Here is a 20776-nt window from a genome sequence, read left to right as displayed (position 1 = left end):
GGGGAACACCAAGAATAGACCCCAAAAGCTCTTTGAACTGGTCAAATTTCAATCTAATAAACTGGCTAAAACACACAAATTATCCCCCAAATCGCTAATATCGTCAGATGAATTCTCCTCCTTCTTCGCTGATAAAATCACGGCATTAGGAATTGAACTCAGTACCACCACCTGCTCCCAACCCCGCCTGCTCTGCCACACTCTTCAGCTCCTTCCATCCTGGCCTCTCCTAAAAACAAAGCCCACTGGACTGACTTCAAATACTATGATGAAAACTCCATCTCAAAAATCCTCTCTACCTTAAAACCAAACAACCACTTCAATGACCCGCTACCTTCCAACTGCCTCGCCGTTGCCTCCCAAACCATCGTTGCTTGCTGGACTACAATTATCAACGCCTCTCTCCAGCAGGGCTTGATCCCGGACCCTTTGAAAGCCGGCCAAGTCCTCCCCATTTTGAAAAAACCTTCACTGGATCCAGCCTCCCCTGACAATTTCAGACCTATCTCCAATATCCCGCTACTAGCCAAAGTATTGGAGAAGTGTGTTCAACAGCACCTTAGCCAGCACATCAACAACTTCAATCTACTAGATGACTTCCAATCTGGATTCAGACCAGGGCACAGCACCGAAACTGCTATGCTCCACATCATGGACGATGCCCTCCAAGCCCTAGACCAAGGCAAAACCTGCCTTCTAATCCTCCTTGCACTATCCTCCGCCTTCGATACGGTCAGCCATGAAAAACTACTTGAACGCCTCAGACTCAGGATGGGTCTGGATAGCATGGTACTAGAATGGTTCAGGTCCTTCCTCCACAACCGCTCTCAGAGATTCCTCATCAACGGCAAACTATCAGTTCCCACCCCGGTCACAGTCGGAGTCCCCCAAGTTTCAACCCTCTCTCCCACCCTCTTTAACCTTTACCTAGAGCCACTCACCGAAGTTCTCCGTTCCGCCAGCATCTCCTACCATATGTATGCGGACGACACCCAAATATACATCAACATCTCCTCGCTCATTGCGATCCTCTCCCTGAACGAGACCCTGAAATGAACTGTCCAATGGCTAGCCAATAACCAACTCAAACTGAAAGCAAAGAAAACTAAATTTCTCCTTATCTCCCCCATCAAAAACCAACACGGAGACTCAGACCTGGATTAAGGCCATCACAGCCCTGAACTGCCCACCGACCATTGTGGACTCTGCCCAATCCCTGGGCATAATCCTCGACAGTAACCTCAATATGAGAGACCACATTAACTCGATGGCCAAAGCAGCCAGATTCCACTTGAGCTACCTCTGGAAGCTGAAACCTTTCATCGATGCACCGGACTTAAAAATGGCAGTTCAAACACTTGTCATCTTCAGACTGGAATACGGCTGTTCCACCCTCACAGGATTACCTAAGACCTCCTTAGCGCCTCTAAAAGCCTGCCTCAAAGCGGCTGCCAGACTACTCACAGGTACTAGGAAGTTTGACCACATCTCTCCACACATGAAGGCGCTGAACTGGCTCCCCCTGGAGGCCAGAATCCAGCTGAAATTGGCTTGCACTATACACAAGGCCCTATACACAAACTCCCCTGCTTATCTGGCACAGAAACTAGTGATAGCCGGGGGAAGAAGGAACTCCAGGTCCGCCAGAAACATCCTGCTCCAACCTGCCTCCTTTTTTTTGGGGGGGCGCTAGAGGGCGCACTGCGGAATGGCTGGCTCCTAAGGCAGCTCCGCCGGACGGGTGCTCAATGTGACCACTATTGCCGCTAAATGCATGTGTGCAGCCCCAGCATACACTGATTCTGCCGTCGGAAAGATGCGTGAACAAGATGTGAAGATCAGCGCAGATTAACAACGCGGAATTGACCACGAAAACGAACTTAGGACACTTGTCGCCGGTAAGCAACCAAAATGGAGGCTCCTAGACGCGACGGCTCTGTGCGGCTTCGGGGCGGAATATCGGTCCTGGAGCAGCGATGAGAAGGATAACGGCGCTATTGGCATTGCGCGATGCTGGGGAGCACTGCGGGATGTGTGTCCGTGAATTTTACGTCCTCCACATGCACTTTGACTACTATGCGCCTTTAATTGCTCCCGGAGGACTGACGGACAAGATGGCGACCGACATTGCTGCTAATGAACCCTGCGAACTCCGGCGATGAAGGAGACGTAGGGATCGTGTATGTTGTCCTCCCCTATATGCTCTTCCATTTTGTTTGTGGATATTGCAGGTCCTAGATAGCACGTTGAAAGCCCGATACTGCCTGCTGACATGCCTCATCGCTTCACTGGGCTTTGGGATACACGATTTGAATTGCACGCCAAAATGGCGGACGGCATCACCCGCTACGTAGCAGGTACGTCCATCGATGCAAAGTGGAGCTGAGCAGCCTGCATGTAAAGATCCTCAGCGAGCGCCTGTGTGGGAGCGCTGTGATTGTGCACGAGTGAAAGAGGTACGGTGGAGTGCGAGCTGGAACCTTGACCTGCGCCCTGGCAGGGGCTCGCGCCTGCTGCGGAGGCGTACTTACAGAGACACAATACAGCTGTATCTACTGGTGACCCCCCCTATCACACAAACGCGACACCAACGCCGGATTACAGATGACCTATCCTGTGTCATAAGAAGTGCTCAAGAACGCCGGGGGTGAAGGGGTGAGCCCAGACGCTACTTACAAAGTGTCACCTCTTGCGACTTCATACAGGCGCCGGTACTTTCTCGCTATTGCAGTTTGCACGCCACATTAAGAAAATGGGAAAGCCAGAAAAGCAACAAACAAAGCTGCACTTTTCATCAACAAGGCAAAACAAAAATGTGGCGGCGCATTCCGACACTGAACTGGACAATACACAAGCAGAGGGGGGTGGTATGGAAACGGTTCTGCGAGCCATACAGCACAGCCTTCAAGAGATGAACGGTAAGCTAGATCATCTCACACAAAGAGTGGACAGCATGGCCGCCAAACTCAACAAGCATGGAGAACGCCTGGTGGAGGCGGAAACCAGGATATCAGCAGTCGAGGATGAATCTAAATCGACCACGCAGACTTGCGCAAAAATGGGGAAGGTACTGGAAGAACTTCATGCCAAGGCGGAAGATTTGGAAGCCAGGTCCCGCCGCAACAATGTATGGATCGCGGGCGTACCAGAATCCACAAATGTGGGCAAGATGGAGACGTATGTGGAGGACCTGTTAACGACCCTGTTTGGCATGGAGGCGTTATCGGCGGTTTTCTTGGTGGAACGCGCTCATCGCTCTCTTGCCCCACGTCCAAAACTGGGCAGACCCCCCAGGATATTGCGGCATAGATTTGCAAATTTAGCGGCACAAAAATTGAAATTTAGCGGCACAAAAGTGGAAATTTAGCGGCATTATTGCGGCACCTTATTTTACTCGTACTCATTCGTTTTCAGCCTTAAATCAATGTAAACTGATTTAACAGGGTATTCCACTGTGAAACTGGCATGGTTAAAGTGTCTGCGGCTCTACGGAAGCACAGCTTCAATCTGTACCTCTTGAGAGGGGGCCGTATTTCTCCCTGGGATGTTCTAGCACCCATGTATGCACCCCTGCCGGGCACCGCTGCCTCCTGGATCCGTCCATTATTAAAAACAGTAATTTCTATCACCCTTTTTAACATTGAATGTATATTGATAATATCAACTATGACCCATAGAGGAAGTCCTGCTTTCCTGCTAGAGCGCTTTACTAGAAAATAATGCAGCGAATCAAGCGTAGCAATTTAAGTGACACTTTGTGAGTGGACAAAGACAAGGAAATTCATTTAAAAAACTATCCTCTTTTCTGAAACCCAATGGTCTAAAAGGGGCCTTAAAATATCCCCAGCAGTTATGAAGTGCTGCTGCAGTGTACATAACTACCAGGGTTTCAGAATGCTTATGTGTGCCATTTTCATAAATTCACTGTAAATATGAGTGACATTCAATGACTATGAGTGACACTTTCTCCTGAACAAAATCAAGCAATGAACGGATAACTATCATAAATTGCCCCAATTTGAGCGATTAGAAACTCTAGGAATATCTTGAAACTGCAGCAAAGTACCAGAAATAGACGGATACTAGCCTAGTGCCTTTGAAACACTACAGAGCATTTGGCAAAGCGTGATGTTTACCTATCAGGGTCCTCTGAAAGAAAAATGAATAACTGACCCAGCACTGGTAAATCTGGAAAAACATAACTGAAGGTATTATATTTATGTAGTATAACTGACAACTATAGTCAGTGGCAGGTGTAGCGTCCTAGGTTGAAGTGGAAACAATTATATTCTTGAAATGTAGTTTTAACGATGTTGTATTTTGATCCAGGACAAAGAGAATGCAGACGTTTTTGCTTCTCTCGCCAACCTCTGAACCGCCTGTGGTTTCACAATCCATGAAAGTAAACCCAGTGATATGATGAGCTGGGAAGATTATTTTAAGTGTTAAAAATATAACTTATTGTATCAGCAGAAGAGAGACACTGCCGCGCGCCGTCTCTTACCACAGCAGATAAAACTTCCAAGTACATGTTTTAGTACTCCCGCGTTTTGCCTTTAAAAGTGAGAGATTTACTGCCCGGAGCCACGGCTGGAAACTTAACCCTATAAAAACGTCATTCATTCCGGGGACCATGTGTCTTGCATTCTTCCGGGACCACGTGTAAGAAAGTGCTCCCCCAAAAGCAGGTGAGATGATGGATTTGACCTCACTGCGGCCGCTGAACATTTACAGTCTCCCCCGACAGGTCATTCTACAGACCCCCACCTACGAATGAGAAATGGAAGCTCTGAGAAGTGCTGGGCCTTTATCGGTGATTAATGACCCTGCGCTTCCACAGAGCACCTGGGAGGCCCGAGAAGGCCTGTTCAATGGCCGAAGAGACACGTGGCCCCAAGGATGGACCCAGCTGGCCGAGGCGCTCATGCCTTCTGCGTGCGTGTCAAAGCCAGCCGTGCGGATGTTTCCGGTATTTGATTAATGAAGCCTGGGCGAGCTCTAATATGGAAATACAGGCCCGCCTGCAGAGGATCACAGTAGTTGGATACATGCGCTGGAAATCAAGTGAAGAGAGGACGTGATAGCATCGAAGCGGTGGGCTTTGCCAAAGCGGGGTTGGTGAAAACGTTTCTTAGAAACCTCAACATGCTGGAGAAATGGGTCAGGAGGAAGCAGGTATTGAACGGCTGGACGGCGGCACGTAGTGACGTGGGCGCGCACAGCCAATAAACAGGCATTGTTTGTTTAGCAGACACTTTTTGGAAAAAAATCGCGGCGATAATAGTAAATATCGCGGCCATCGCGCTAGTGGGCCGATTTCGCGATTTTTTCGTGAATCGCGAAATCGCGAAATTCTGGAGGGTCTGACTGGGTGCGCCGCCACGTCCGATAGTAGCCCGCCTGCTCAATTACAGGGACAGAGACACCGTTTTAAGGCAGGCACGCGAAAAAGGTGAAATACAACATCAAGGTAGCAGGCTGGAATTCTACCCGGACCATACTATGGCGGTGCAACTAGCAAGAAAATAATATACAATCCAGCAAAGAAGAAACTACGAGACCTCGGCATTGAATATGCCATGCTTTACCCTGCAAAACTCAAGGTACTCCACGAAGGCCGCTCCACGATACTCCTCACACCGCAAGCTGCACACGAGTATATTAAAAATGTCACTTGCAGGCGCAGAGAGAGTAGCGGGGTAGAACAGCGTCGGGATTCGGACTGAGGAGCCTTTATCGCCTGCGAGTGAATTGTACTGTTGCCCTGCTGTCCTGGTAAGATGTAACATGCCACTCGCTTTCCGTCATGACTTTCTCTATATTAAAGCTACGTGCGGTATGGCATACATATGCGTATGCAGGTGGTAAGGGCGGGGAGTTAAGTCATAAGTAATGACTACTCCTGCTATCTTGGTGCATTTTGGGCTCATCATCTGAACTGCATTTGCTAAAACTAGTTCTGAACGGGTGGGTGGTGATGTCTTAATGCCTTGTGTTGGATGCATTGCTGTCACTGCACGATGTGCTGCAACTCGAAATATAACGGTTACCAGTGACTGATGCATACGTGAGAGACATGGACTTGGGCCTATGACACGTCAGGTAGTGTGTATTGATCGTACATGTTAACATTTACTGTACTCCCTTACTGTGCAGCGTGCTTTGCCTACATATCTATCATGCTGAACCTGGCCGAGAGATGTGTGATCTGCACTATGTTACAGTAGCTACCAATGTGCAATGCCATGCTGCCTGGACAGGCGCGCCGTCGCGCAGAGCAGTTGTCCTGCAATGCTACATGCTACTGGTATCATTTCTTTATATTGCATAACTGATTTGAGCATTTGTCCACATCCACTATGTGGATGCAAACGTGTATACCGGGTGGACCCCCCATGCGGGTGCTCCTCGACAACTGTTTACACCAATGTTTGATACGTTACTGGGGATGGCTTTGGCAAGGTTGGGATGCTGAAGTGTGTGGGGGGAGGCGGGGGGATTTTTGGGGTTTTGTATTACGACTTGTGCACTTGAGAAACATTGCGGACTCCTGGCTCACTAACTGCCAAATAGACATGGAACAACCTAGGAACGATTCAATTCAATTCAATTCAATTAATTTATATAGCGCGCTACATACCCAGAGGGTCTCAAGGCGCTTGAAGAGGGTGGGGAATTACTTGTCGAATATCCAGGTTTTAAGTTGCTTTCTGAATGCTAGGTGGTTCTGAGTGAGGCGAAGGTGAATGGGAAGTGAGTTCCAGGTTTTAGCCGCCAGGTAGGAGAAGGATCTTCCTCCCATGGCGGTTTTGTTGATGCGAGGGACAGCAGCAAGGGCTTGGTTGGAAGAGCGTAGCTGGCGGGAGGGGGTGTAGAAGGAAAGTCGTGTGTTGAGGCATTCGGGTCCAAGTTCGTAAAGTGCTTTGTGTGCGTGGGTGAGGAGGCGGAATGTTATCCTCTTATTGACGGGGAGCCAGTGGAGGTTTATCAGGTGACCAGAGATGTGGTCTTTACGCGGATGTCTAGTATGAGTCTGGCTGATGCGTTTTGGATGCGTTGGAGTTTTTTCTGAAGTTTTGCAGTGGTACCGGCGTATAGGGTGTTTCCGTAGTCCAGGCGGCTTGTAACCAGTGCGTGGGTGACCGTTTTTCTAGTTTCGGTGGGGATCCAGCTAAATGTTTTTTTGAGCATGCGAAGAATGTTGAAGCAAGATGATGAAACGGCGTTGACTTGTTTGGTCATCGAAAGTGAGGAGTCCAGGATGACGCCCAGGTTCCGTGCGTGGTCCGTCGAGATGGGTGCTTTTCCAAGGGCCTCTGGCCACCAAGAGTCGTCCCAGGCGGAGCGGGAGGTACCTAAGATAAGGACTTCTGTTTTGTCTGAATTCAGTTTTAGACGGCTGTGCTTCATCCACTCGGCTACTTCTTTCATTCCTTCATGTAAGTTGGTTTTGGCGGTGTTAGGGTCTTTGGTGAGTGAGAGGATCAGTTGAGTGTCATCAGCGTAGGAGATGATGTTGAGGTTGTGTTGGCGTGCGATGGCCGCGAGGGGGCTCATGTATACGTTGAAGAGGGTGGGGCTGAGTGAAGATCCTTGTGGCACGCCGCAAATGACTTCAGCGGCCTCTGACTTGAATGGTGGGAGGCGGACTCTCTGAGTTCTTCCGGCAAGGTGATCCATTCCAGTGCATTTCCTTGGATTCCGATGTTTCTGAGGCGTTGTAGCAGGGTGCTATGACAGACTGTGTCGAATGCTGCGGAGAGGTCGAGGAGGATGAGGGCGACTGTGTCTCCATTGTCCAGTAGAGTTCGAATGTCGTCTGTTGCTGCGATGAGTGCAGTCTCAGTGCTGTGTTTGGCCCGGAAGCCGGACTGTGAGGAGTTGAGGGATTTGTTGGTTTCGAGGAAGGCGGCGAGCTGGTTGTTGACAGCTTTCTCGATTACTTTGGCCGGGAATGGAAGGAGCGAGATGGGGCGGTAGTTTTTGAGTTTGGTGGGGTCAGCTGTGGGTTTTTTCAGAAGGGCGCTGAGTTCGGCGTGTTTCCAGCTTTCCGGGAAGGTGGCGGAGTTGAGGGAGCAGTTGATGACGTCTCGGAGGTGTGGTGCTATGATGGAGTCTGCTTTGTTGAAGATGTGGTGAGGGCATGGGTCTGTGGGGGATCCTGAGTGGATGGAGTTCATCAGGCGGATGGTGTCCACAGTGGAAATTGTGTTCCAGTCATTAAGGGTGTTCAAGGGGGGTGAGGGTACGGCAGAAGGTTGGGTGGGTTGGTCTCCGGGTTGGTTGTCGAAGCTGTTGTGGATGTCTGCGATTTTGTCGTGGAAGAACGAAGCTAGGGAGTCGCAAAGGGATTGAGAGGGAGTGATGTCATTGGAGTTGGCAGTGGGGTTGGTAAACTCTTTGACGATGTTGAATAATTCCTTGCTGTTGTGGGCGTTGTTGTCTAGTCGGTCTTTGAATGCGGCTTTCTTGGCAGTCCGGATCAGTTGGTGGTGTATGCGGGTGGCGTTTTTGAAGGCGTCCCTGGTGCTGGTGTTTGGGTCTTTTTTTCAGGCCTTCTCAAGGGAGCGACAGAGTTTCTTGGATTTCTTAAGATCGTCGTTGAACCAGGGGGCGTTTTTGCTGCCTAGTTTGATTTGACGTTTTTTCAAAGGTGCTAGGTTGTCGGCGCTGTTGGATAGCCATTGAGTGAGGTTAATGGCTGCTTGGTTGGGGTTCGATGAGTGGACAGGGGGGTTTTGAAGAAGCGATGAGGAGATCTGGTCGATGGTGATTTTGTTCCAGTTTCTTCGCAGAGTAGGTTGAGGATGGTTGTGGGTTGTGGTCTTTTTGTAGACAAAGTGAACGCAGCTGTGGTCCGTCCAATGGAGAGCTGTGGTGTGACTGAAGGAGATATGTTTGCTGGAGGTGAAGATAGGGTCGAGTGTGTGACCTGCGTAGTGTGTGGGGGTATTAACAAGTTGTTTGAGTCCGAGGTTGGCGAGATTGTCCAGAAGGGTGGTGGTGTTGCTGTCGTTGCTCTTTTCCAGGTGAAAATTGAGGTCGCCCAATAGAATGTAGTCCTCGGAGGGGAGGGTGTGTGGGGTGATAACGTCAGTGATGTCTTCACTGAATTGTGCACGGGGTCCTGGTGGCCTGTAGAGGAGGGTGCCTCTGAGTGTGGTTTTGGGGTCGGTGTGGATCTGGAAGTGAAGGTGTTCGGCGCTAGCGAGGTTGACGTCTGAGCTGGTTGAGATGCGGATGGAATTCTTATGGACGATAGCGATGCCTCCTCCTGTTTGGTAGGTGCGGTCTTTTCGGATGATCTTGTAGCCTTCCGGGATGGCAATGGTGATGTCTGGGGCTGAGGAGGCGTTCATCCAAGTTTCTGTTAGGAAGGCGACGTCCGGAGAGATGGTGTCTAGTAGATTCCAAAGGTCGATGGCGTGTCTGTGGACCGAGCGGGTGTTGATCAGGATGCATTTTAGGTGGTTGGTGTCAGATCTCTGATTGGTGTTAGTGGATGAGGAGTTGGTCTTGGTGCCGTCATAATTGCAGGAGTTGCATGTGAATGGTCCATGGGTGTGTCCAGGTGCGGCTTGGGCGCAGTTGGGGAGTCGGCCGCGGTTTAGGGCTAAGAGGGTGGAGGCGTCGTATGTAATGCGGGTGGGGTAGGTGGTACGGAGGCCAGGGGGTCTGGCGCTGGGCGCGGTCTTGGCACGGACGGGCGTAGACGGGGCTTACCTTTGGCGCACCTTCGGCGCGACCGCAGCGCGTGAACGCTGCACGTTGGTTCATCTGACTAAAGTGGAAAGTGGAGGGGGCGGAGCGTGGGAGGGGCAGCTGGGAGGCGGGAGCGAGGTGAGGGGAAGGTGTGTGTGGACGGCCAAACAAACGAGATCAAAATGGCAGCAACAGAACAAATGCTGCAGGGTAGGACGGGGTAATGCCGCTTGTGGGGTGTGAATAATGCAGCAGAGGTTTGCGAAAATAAAGCGCAATGGAGGGCTCACGAGCGCTAGGATGATTGGCACTATTTTCAAAGCAAAGTTCCCTTAAGCGATCGGATTGTGCAGCCACGCAGTCGGGTCAAGAAGGGTTACAAAGATGGGTCAAGAAGCGCTACAAATACAGTTAAATACAATACAGTAAATGGCACACAAGCAGTGAAAACTCAGGAAGCGCTACAAAGTCGGGTCAAGAAGCGCTACAAATGCAGGAGATTCGCAGGTACGATACCAAGTCAGGGAGGAGGTGGTGGGAGCGACCGCTTCTGTCCAGGACAGGACGGTCACAGCTCTCACGAGGGCTCGGACGCCCTGTAGTTTCTGTGGGTGGGAGGGGCTGCTGGGAGGCGGGAGCGAGGTGGGGGGAAGGTGTGTGTGGACGGCCAAACAAACGAGATCAAAATGGCAGCAACAGAACAAATGCTGCAGGGTAGGACGGGGTAATGCCGCTTGTGGGGTGGGAATAATGCAGCAGAGGTTTGCGAAAATAAAGCGCAATGGGGGGCTCACGAGCGCTAGGATGATTGGCACTATTTTCAAAGCAAAGTTCCCTTAAGCGATCGGATTGTGCAGCCACGCAGTCGGGTGAAGAAGCGCTACAAAGATGGGTCAAGAAGCGCTACAAATACAGTTAAATACAATACAGTAAATGGCACACAAGCAGTGAGAACTCAGGAAGCGCTACAAAGTTGGGTCAAGAAGCGCTACAAATGCAGGAGATTCGCAGGTACGATACCAAGTCAGGGAGGAGGTGGTGGGAGCGACCGCTTCTGTCCAGGACAGGACGGTCACAGCTCTCACGAGGGCTCGGACGTCCTGTAGTTTCTGTGGGTGGGAGGGGCAGCTGGGAGGCGGGAGCGAGGTGGGGGGAAGGTGTGTGTGGACGGCCAAACAAACGAGATCAAAATGGCAGCAACAGAACAAATGCTGCAGGGTAGGACGGGGTAATGCCGCTTGTGGGGTGGGAATAATGCAGCAGAGGTTTGCGAAAATAAAGCGCAATGGAGGGCTCACGAGCGCTAGGATGATTGGCACTATTTTCAAAGCAACGTTCCCTTAAGCGATCGGATTGTGCAGCCACGCAGTCGGGTCAAGAAGCGCTACAAAGATGGGTCAAGAAGCGCTACAAATACAGTTAAATACAATACAGTAAATGGCACACAAGCAGTGAGAACTCAGGAAGCGCTACAAAGTCGGGTCAAGAAGCGCTACAAATGCAGGAGATTCGCAGGTACGATACCAAGTCAGGGAGGAGGTGGTGGGAGCGACCGCTTCTGTCCAGGACAGGACGGTCACCATGCTTTGAGGATACTTGAGGATACTTGAGGATGCTTGCAACGATACTCCATGCTTTGGTGTGATGTGGTTATATGTCATGCCTACCTATTGTAACATAATTCGCTGACAAACTACAGCCTACACATTTACATTTTTTAACCTGGAACATTAGGGGGCTGAAAGACCCTAAAAAAAATTGTCATTTTTTCGCCTTCTTAGATAGACAGCACATTGACATAGCGTTGTTCCAGGAAACTCACACAGCAGCTGCTACGCCTACTACGATTGGCCGGCGGTGGGCTGAGGCGGCGCATGCCTCGAACTATTCTACGTACTCCAGAGGAGTCCTTATTCTAGTGGAAAAAGGTGTTCACTTTCATATAGACCAAATCCTCAAAGATGATGAGGGTCGCTATGTAATAGTGGTGGGAACGTTGCGTAATCAGCGTTTGGCAGTGGTGAACACATATGGCCCTAATGTCGATGACCCTGTTTTTTATACTAAACTATGGCGACTCCTCTCAGATCTACGGGATACCCACCTGCTGTGGGGGAGTGACTTTAATATTACCTTGCGAGATTAGCTGGATAGATCAAGCCACACGGTAGAACCACACAAACATGCTCTGGCTGTGCTGCGCAACGCCATCTCGGATCTCCAAGTTACTGATCTGTGGAGGGCTAAGTACCCTAATAGAACTGAGGCTACCCATATCACTGCTGCGCACAACAGTTGGTCGCGCATAGACTACTGGCTGGGGACGGGAGATATTTCACTCTGGACCACTGCAATTAAACATCTGCCCCGCACCCTGTCTGATCATAACCCAGTGCTACTGACATTATGCATACCGCATTACTCCCCACCTCCTTTCACTTGGCGATTTAACGCCTCAGCGCTGTTGGACTCAAGTTTACACTGACACCCTACACACGGCCATTACGGATTATTATGCACTCAATTCTCCAACAACTGATGACCCAGGGCTCCTCTGGGAGGCATTCAAGGCCACGATAAGGGGTACGTGCATTAGTACCACTGCTAGTATCCTTAAAGACATCAGACGACAACTCAGTACTCGGGAAACACAACTAGGTGTTCGAGAACAACGGTATATTGTCACACGAGACTCCAAAATACTGGGTGATATAGAAACGATTCTGCTAGAACACCAATCATATGCCAAGGACGAGCTTAAATACATCTCAAAAAGATACACAGCAAGGGCCTATGGGGAGGGTGGGCTCCCGGGGAAAACTCTTGCACATAGAATATGTAATGATCGAGCAGCACCATTCATTCGGACAATCAGGGACTCTGATGACACTCCTAAACATGATATGGAAGGTATACTGCGCGAATTCATGCATACATATGGCCAGCTGTACACGTCGCGTCCCACGGCCAATGTAGAGGACATTATGGACTACCTAGCTGATGTGGAGATCGCGTGGCTCTCTGATACTCATAGAGCCTATCTATCCTAACCTGTCATGGTGGAAGTAGTACCAGATGTCATAAAAGCACTACCAAATGGTAAAGCAACGGGCCCGGACGGGTTTACGGGGGAATTTTATAAAGCCTTTGTGGACCTCCTGGCTCCGCACTTGGTGCGGATGTACGGGGAAGCTCACGAAAAACAAATCCTCCCGCCCACGCTGTGAGAAGCTATGCTAATTGCGCTACTTAAACCTGATAAAAACCCAGAATACTGCGATTCTTACAGGCCCCTATCCCTTATAAACGTGGACACTAAGATCATTGCTAGTTTGCTTGCTGCGCGCCTCAAACCACTAATGCCGCTTCTGATCAGACCTGATCAGGCAGGTTTTATACCGGACAGATCCAGGATGCATAACAGTAGAGCTTTATTTGCATTATCACACTATCTGGTCCCCGATACCAAAGCTGCGGCGGTCCTCCTGGACGCGGCCAAAGCTTTCGACACGATTGAATGGCCATACCTGCATGCTGTTCTGGGCCGGATGGGCTTTCCCACCATTTTCATAAAATGGATATCAATGCTATACACTGCCTTAACTGACCGTATAAACATTAACAAATATATTTCGGAACCTAACACGATTGCCGGAGGCACAAGGCAGGGTTGTCCCCTATCCCCATTACACATCACACTGGTGCTTGAGCCCTTGGCCTGTAAGATTCGACAACATCATCATTCCTCGTCGCTCCAATTCCCGAAACGCCCATTACAAATTTCGCTATATGCGGATGACATGGTGGTATATGTGCGAGATCCTGCCCAAAACCTCAACCCACTAATCCGTGAGTACATTAAATTTGGCCAACATTCGGGACTAAAAATTAACTGGTCCAAATCTCAAATTATCCCACTTACTGTCAGCACTACTCCCTTTACTATGGATTACCCACTTGAGTGGCAAGTGGAACCGGCACGGTATTTGGGCGTCTGGTTCCATAGAGACCCAGAAGTTGTCATACGTACGAATTATGGCAAGGTCATTAGTGCATTAGAAAACAAAATCAAACGGCGGAACAATCTGGCGCTGGCGCTGGCAGACAGGATTGCGATAGTGAAGATGGTGCTTCTTCCCAAATTTCTTTATCTATTTAATAACGTCCCCATCAGACCCCCAATGGAAGTCTTTCGAAACATTAAAAAAATGACACTGAATCTAATTTGGGCAGGTTAACAGGCCAGACTCAATTTACAAACGTTAACTCTGCTGTTTGAACAAGGTGGGTTCAAAGTGCCGGACTTCTTCCTTTACTACTTGTGTGCACAGGCACAATTCGCACACTACTGGTATCACGAAGTACCATTCATGACACATGTCGCGATAGAAGAGGGCGATGCACTTCCTACACCACTGTCAGCCATTTTGCCCCATAAGAGACCTTTATTGCATGCCCGTGACATCAACACGATAGATACTACCAACGAGGCTTGGTCCCTGCCAGGTAAGATGGCGAATAAACTACCGCTCTATGCAGCTGCCCTTCCTCTGCAACATCATCCAGCGTTGTCAGTCACTCAAGAACAAGTGGGCATGGATCTACTCAAGCAAGCTGGTATAGACAAAATGGGTGACCTGTACCAAGAGGGACAGTTTAGGACACTAGACACTCTCGCTTACATAAGCAATCCTACACTACTTTTTAAGTTCACGTATTACCGCCTCCAGAGGGCGATTAGGGAATTGTACCCCTCATATCCTGACGAACCACAGCAATTGTCCTCCTTGCAATTTCTGATCACGGAACCCACAGCGCGTAACATAGTTTCTAAACTTTATGCTAAAATGCAAGGAGACATAGCGCGTACCACCGACAAAGCAATGGCGAGGTGGAATGCAGAAATGTCCGATCCACTAACGCCAGAGGAATGGGCTAATACCTGCTCCTTAACTAGTCTCTTAACGCCCAATGGTAATCTTAGAATAATCCATTATAAATATCTGCACCAAATGTATTACACGCCTCGACGCCTCTGTAGATATGGGTAAAGCGAAGACGCCCGGTGCAAACGCTGTAAGGCGGATGATGCTGGCTTTCTCCATCTAGCATGGTACTGCTCACCAGTAGCCAAGTAATGGACTGAAGTGACCCGGATGCTGAGTGTTGTGCTGGATACTCCCATTGAATGTACCATACGCACATGTTTGCTTGGCTTGGTGCCTACTTTGAGAGCACAGAAACGTAAATTTTGTGTCATAGCGCTTTTACTTGCTAAGCGCAGGGTTTCCATGGGTTGGAATGGATCTGGTCCCCCGAACACAAGACACTGGATTACGGACCTTATCTATTGCAAAGACACGCTACTAACCTACGAAGAGGAGTTACCGGCTAGATCGAGGCCAAAGGACTATTGGCTGTATCTTGTTGAATACTTACAAACGAACCAGCTAGATAAACAGGCATGTATTGGATTTTTAATCTGTATCACATACGGGTTGTTTTACTCCAAGCGTACACTGAAGGGAAGATAAATGTTGTTGTGCACTTGTCCTTGTTTATTTACTTACTGGTTGCAGAATGCAAATGAAAAATGTGATGACATTGTTTTTTCACCAGTTGATGCTAAACCTTGTATGATATGCTACTATCACGTAAGAGTCAAATGCTGAAAACGTGCTCTGCCGCCCGGCCCCCGGGATGTGTGAATTATCTGTGATCGGTCTCCCTGACCTTTGACTCCTTATGCAATATGTTGTACGTTGCTAATTGCTTTCATCACAATAAAAAAAAAAAAACCTGCCTCCTTTAAAAAAACAAAGAACAAAGAACCTACAACAGGGTGTTCACCGGTGTAGCACCAAGAATTTGAAACTCTCTCCCACCTTCCATCAAGAAAATCCCTCTTCTAGCACGCTTCAAAAATGAGACCAAAACCTTCCTCATGGGTAAATTCCTTGCCTAAGGCCTGCCCGCAACCACCCCATTGAGCGGGCTACTCTATGACTACCGCCTTCCCATATCACCAACTGCCCAGGACGAGAACATTTGGAACCTTGTTTTTGCTTCTGACTCTGATGATGATTGTAACCATACATGTTGATCTTGTTTGTCCCTGCACCTTAATCATTTTGTTTGTTCAACAATGTATACCATGTAAAGCGCTCTGATACCCTCACGGGTCATGTTCGCGCTCTATAAAGCACAAAATAAAAAATAAATAAATAAACACTTGACACCCTTGAGTGGTAGTCTCCCAAACGTCTTGCCTTCACCCCTTCTGTTTTCTGTACCTGTTTGTGTTGACTTTTACAATTTTGTGCACTTTACCACTGCTAGCTAGTGCTAAAGTACTTGTGCTCTCTCTTTTAAATATGGTAAGATTGGCTAACACCCATGGCCATATTTAATTTACTTTTACGTCCCTAGTAAGGTGGTGCTACATGTATCCAGGGCCTGTAAATTATATGCTACTAATGGGTCTGCAGCACTCATTGTGTCACCCACATAAGAAACCTTTTAAAACATGTATCAGGCCTGCGCCTTTGCAGCTTGTGTGTGCAATTGTAATCTGCCATTTCGACCTGGCAAAAATAAACTTTTTGCCCGTCCTAAACGGTGGTAAACCCCCACAAACCTCACCCATAGGATAACATTGGGTTACCTTATTAAACTTACTAAGTGACAACTTTTGATTTGGAACAGGTAGAAATGGCATTGTGTACACTCTAATTAATTGTAATTTAAAGTCATCTTTAATGGTATAGTCTGATTTTAAGTCACAATCCCGAAAATGACACTTTTAGAAAGTTGGAATTTTCTTGCCTTAATCATTTTGTACCTGTATCCTGGGTCTCATGACTAGGGTAGTTAGCAGTTGGCCTTTGTATATTCCTCCCACACAGTATCACAATGGAGAGTCTGGGTGTCCATTCAGACTTGATGAGGGAGACGGAGCTGGCACTTCAAACACTCCCACAGCTCACACACAAATAACTTCACACTGGCCTATTGCGGCTGCAGACAGACTAGGAGGGAGGAAATTTCAAACACCTCTGTGGGGGGAAAACTCCAGAAGCTTCTCCCATTTCGAAACTAGCACTTGGTATGAAAGTAGGACCCTCAAATCCACTCTTCTGATCACTTCTGGACCTGTAGAAGACTCAGAAGGTCTGCTCTGCTGCCCTGCTGCCCTGCTGCTGAAAATACTGCCCTACTGCCCTCCTGCAAGAAGGATTATCCTGCTGCCTGAGTCAGGAAGACTGGACCTGTTTCTTGAACCCAGAACCACCAGAGTGACTCCAAGAGCTAACTGACTGGCCTCCTGTTCTGAGCTACATGGACATAACAAGCTCCAGAGACCTGCCCTTCATTTGCCCAACGTTCCAGATTCAACTTGACCTGCCTGTGCCCTGCTGTTGACCTCTTCTGAAGTTATTCCTGATCCATAAGAGGTTTCCCCCCAGTCCTAGACACGTGGTTGGTATCAGGGTGCACTCCTCCGGGCCCAACTGTGGGTTTCATCAGAACCAACTAAGCAAGACAACGCACTGTAGGCCCTCACATCAAAACACACGCAGCTCCTCATTGAAACTGATGCAGCGAGACACATTGCTCTGCATCAAGGAGATAAGTTACTATTCTTAGTAGAACTAATCTGGTACCTGTATCAGGCCTGTACTCCATCATGGTCAGCAAGAACTGGTGACTTTGTCCGTGTCAAACTCAACCAGATAACCACAGTTGGCACTTTGAGCTTTTAGGCACTATATTTGCCTTAAAACTTTAAAACTGTATATCTCCAGTTCTACTGACTAGATTTTTGTTGTTTTGATTTCAAATAATTTATTAAATTTCCCTTTATCTTTCTTCTATGTCCAAAGGTAATTTCCAACCGGACCCAATCGACTTTTTGCATCTGACCTTCGCTACATAGTGGTTGTCTATATTTTTCGATTTTGGCCTGGTCTAGATGTTTGTTGTTGGCACTTTGATTTTTTTTGGCACTAGGTTTTACCTTAAACTTTAAAAATATATAACTCTAGTTCTACTCATTTGATTTTTGTGTAAATAATGTATTCAAAAGTCCTCTATTTTTCTAAATTGGTGTGGGATTTTCCTGTGTTGTTTTTTCAACTTATTGCTGTTTGAGTGCTACCTAAATGCTTTACACATTGGCTCTAAGTTAAGCCTGACTGTTTTTGTGCCAAGCTACCAGAGGCTTACACACAGGTTAATTTTGTGACTTTTGGTGGTTCACCCTAACAACGATTGTGACTTTTGCTTGAGAAGGTCTCACACACCCTTCAACCATCAACCCAGTTTCTCACAGGATCCTTTTGGGGACGCTTGAATGGATCACACTCCATGTTTCATCCCAGGTTCAAACAGAACAATAGTCCATCACTACTAAGAAACTTGTGAAGGTTGATACGACTAGCATATGTAGATTGCAAAAAGTGATACTCCAGTGCAATGAATACATTTCTGTTTCCAACTGCTAACAAAATTCCCATGTTACAATTTGCATTTAAAAAAAGAAAAAAATAGGTTTTGAGTTGGTATAAATACACCAGCAACTCTAATCTTTGATATCAATCAGTTACACATATGACTCAAATGTGTGGATAATTTCACCCAATACCTACACCAACTTGATGCATTTGTAGGAGAGTTACAATATGACATGGTTTCCATAGTAAGAGTGGTAAATTGACATTGTTATTTTACCTACCATCGAGTTGTGTTATCCTCCATTTTCTTTGAAGATCAGGACTACTACTGTCATCCAAACTGAATTTCAAGGGTGCAGAGTTAGGAACATCATCAAGGTCGTTTGCCTCAATTGTAATTGATCGTTTACCTATTAGGCACATATGTGGTTCCGTGTTTGTGATGTTTGGAACATTATCATTTACGTCGTCCACTGTAATTACCAGAGTTCCTGTTCCAGTCTTGCCACCTACAAGAGAACAATAATTCTGAGTGCATCATTTCTCACGTGTTACTGGTTTCAATTTTAGCTTCTTTACCCTGCATCAATGTTTAGTAACCGTAGGAGCTCTCTGCTAAGGACAAGACTTTTCAACCATGTCCAGAGCAACTGAGTTCCTATAAATCAGATTACGGGCCTGATTTTCTGTTGGATGGACATTACTCTACTTTTCAGGGTGGCAGAGGTCATATCTCCACCATCCTGACAGACTACTATCCACAAGTGCACAATGTATCGGATAGATTGGTGCATAAAATAATGGTACCTATGTTATTCAGAAAAAGAATCAGAGCCACAATTTTCTTTGCATGAAATGACAAAAGGTTCCTACAAAGACAGAAGGTCTTCAGACTACTTGAGAATCAGAACCACAGCAGTTCGAAATAGTTTCCAAATATGCATGAACTTGCGATGTAGCATAAGACATCAAAGTTTATGAACAAATGCATACACAGAAGGCATATTATGGCACCACAAAATCATGGCCTAGATATTATCGCAAAATATATTGTGTCCTAAATATCATTTACATCAAGATTGCCCCACTGGAGTTAAAGAACAGAAAATCTACAACCAATAGAACGATGTTTTTTCTAAATGAACAGTAAAATGGAGATCTACAAATTAGCCAGCTTGATATGGTGAACTAAAGTTCTTATAATTGCTTGTGTTTAGTACTTTCCAGCAGAAATGTATTCACTAGACGGAAAAAAAAGCATCGCTTGGAAGTTGCAGTGGACTTGTTTACTCTAAAAAGCCAGGCGATTAAATAAAACATTTAACACTCAATTATTAAGAGATCTTTCTGTGTCAGCGCGGCGGGCGCAAAGGTCATCAAAAGTCTCCCACCTAGATTTCTCTACCCATCTGTAATGAGTTCTGTTGAATTTTATTGTCACATTTATATAGTGCTTACTATGTGGTGTTGGATTGGAATCTGAAGGCCGGGTCGCATGGAGAGAGGGAGAAGAGAACAGCTATGAGTTAGCCTTTGGCAAGCTTTATATCTCAATGTTTGGTTTGAAACAGGGAATTCTTTTCAGCCACATATTAATATTACGCCACATTTCACATAATATTTTGGGGTATATTCATACCGATTTAATATTGCACATGATTGGACACATAGGCACAGATCAAAGTGTACAGGGGAATCCAGGCTGTGGTCCTTGACTATACACTAGCAGCTCTGTCTTTCTGCGCAATATGCTACACTTGTTTTTATTGGAACCCCTAAGATTATTAGCAGGATTGGTATGACAATAGTAAAAATAAAATTGATTCCCATGTGCAATGTACTACTGCAAATGTGATACTGAGGTAACTTAAAAACAGTCCCTTTGGATAGGTCAACAACGTATTAGAGAAATTGATCAAACCCACAGAAAGGACCATATTATTTGTGGCCAATCACAACTACTGTACACAATACAATAAATTAAAGCAATATTCATATTCTTCAGCCCCATAATATCAGCTAATAATACACTAAGCTCACATTTACTAAGACTGAAATCGTCACAGAAACTCTATCACTTACTTTGGTCAGTAGCGAGCACCGTCACATTGTACGTGCCTTTGGTTACTTCCGACGACTCTCTGTCCAGAATTTTAGAAGTTGTTATTTGACAAGTCGAAGAAATGGTGACCCAAGAGGAAGGATCAGTTACCTTCTTGTAGCTGTTTTGGGATACAAAATTGAACTTTAAATTCCACACTTAAAATTGTACAGATCTTCATTAAAATGTGCACACTGTGCATCCTGCATAACTAGCGGAAAGGAATGCAGTTCTAGTGTGTACCTTATGCCGTCACTCGTTTTCGTTTCTGGGTCTTTGGCTGAGCATGTATAAATGAGTGTTCCCACTGGTAGTCCTTCTTTAATGCGTGCATACCAAATGACAGGCATGAACTCTGGGCCTTCGTCCACATCCCTTACGAGAACCGTAACCGGAACAGTGTTCTTCACATTTGTTTTTGTGCCCGATTTAGAAATTAGAGGCACTTCGTTAGTTACTCCGACTTGCAGCTGGTAACGATTTTTTTCTTCATAGTTAAGAGGCTGAAAGGAAAAGTGTT

The 20776-nt window shown here is 47.1% G+C and overlaps 1 protein-coding gene across 1 annotated transcript in view; it reads right to left on the bottom strand.

Moving 5' to 3' along the window:
* LOC144828843 (desmocollin-2-like) overlaps positions 1-20776 on the bottom strand; it is a 144865-nt gene that overhangs the window by 51691 nt on the left and 72398 nt on the right. Inside the window, exons 10-12 of the mRNA XM_078687380.1 lie at positions 20500-20759; positions 20238-20377; positions 18437-18664 (exon numbers count right to left, since the gene is read on the bottom strand). Coding sequence (XP_078543506.1) covers positions 18437-18664; positions 20238-20377; positions 20500-20759 — 628 coding nt within the window. The remainder of the gene's footprint in view (positions 1-18436; positions 18665-20237; positions 20378-20499; positions 20760-20776) is intronic.

This window comes from Lissotriton helveticus, chromosome 4_1, assembly GCF_964261635.1.
Source record: "Lissotriton helveticus chromosome 4_1, aLisHel1.1, whole genome shotgun sequence".
NCBI lineage: Eukaryota > Metazoa > Chordata > Amphibia > Caudata > Salamandridae > Lissotriton > Lissotriton helveticus.
Note: the sequence above shows the minus strand (reverse complement) of the source record. Positions and strands in the feature narration are given on the sequence as shown.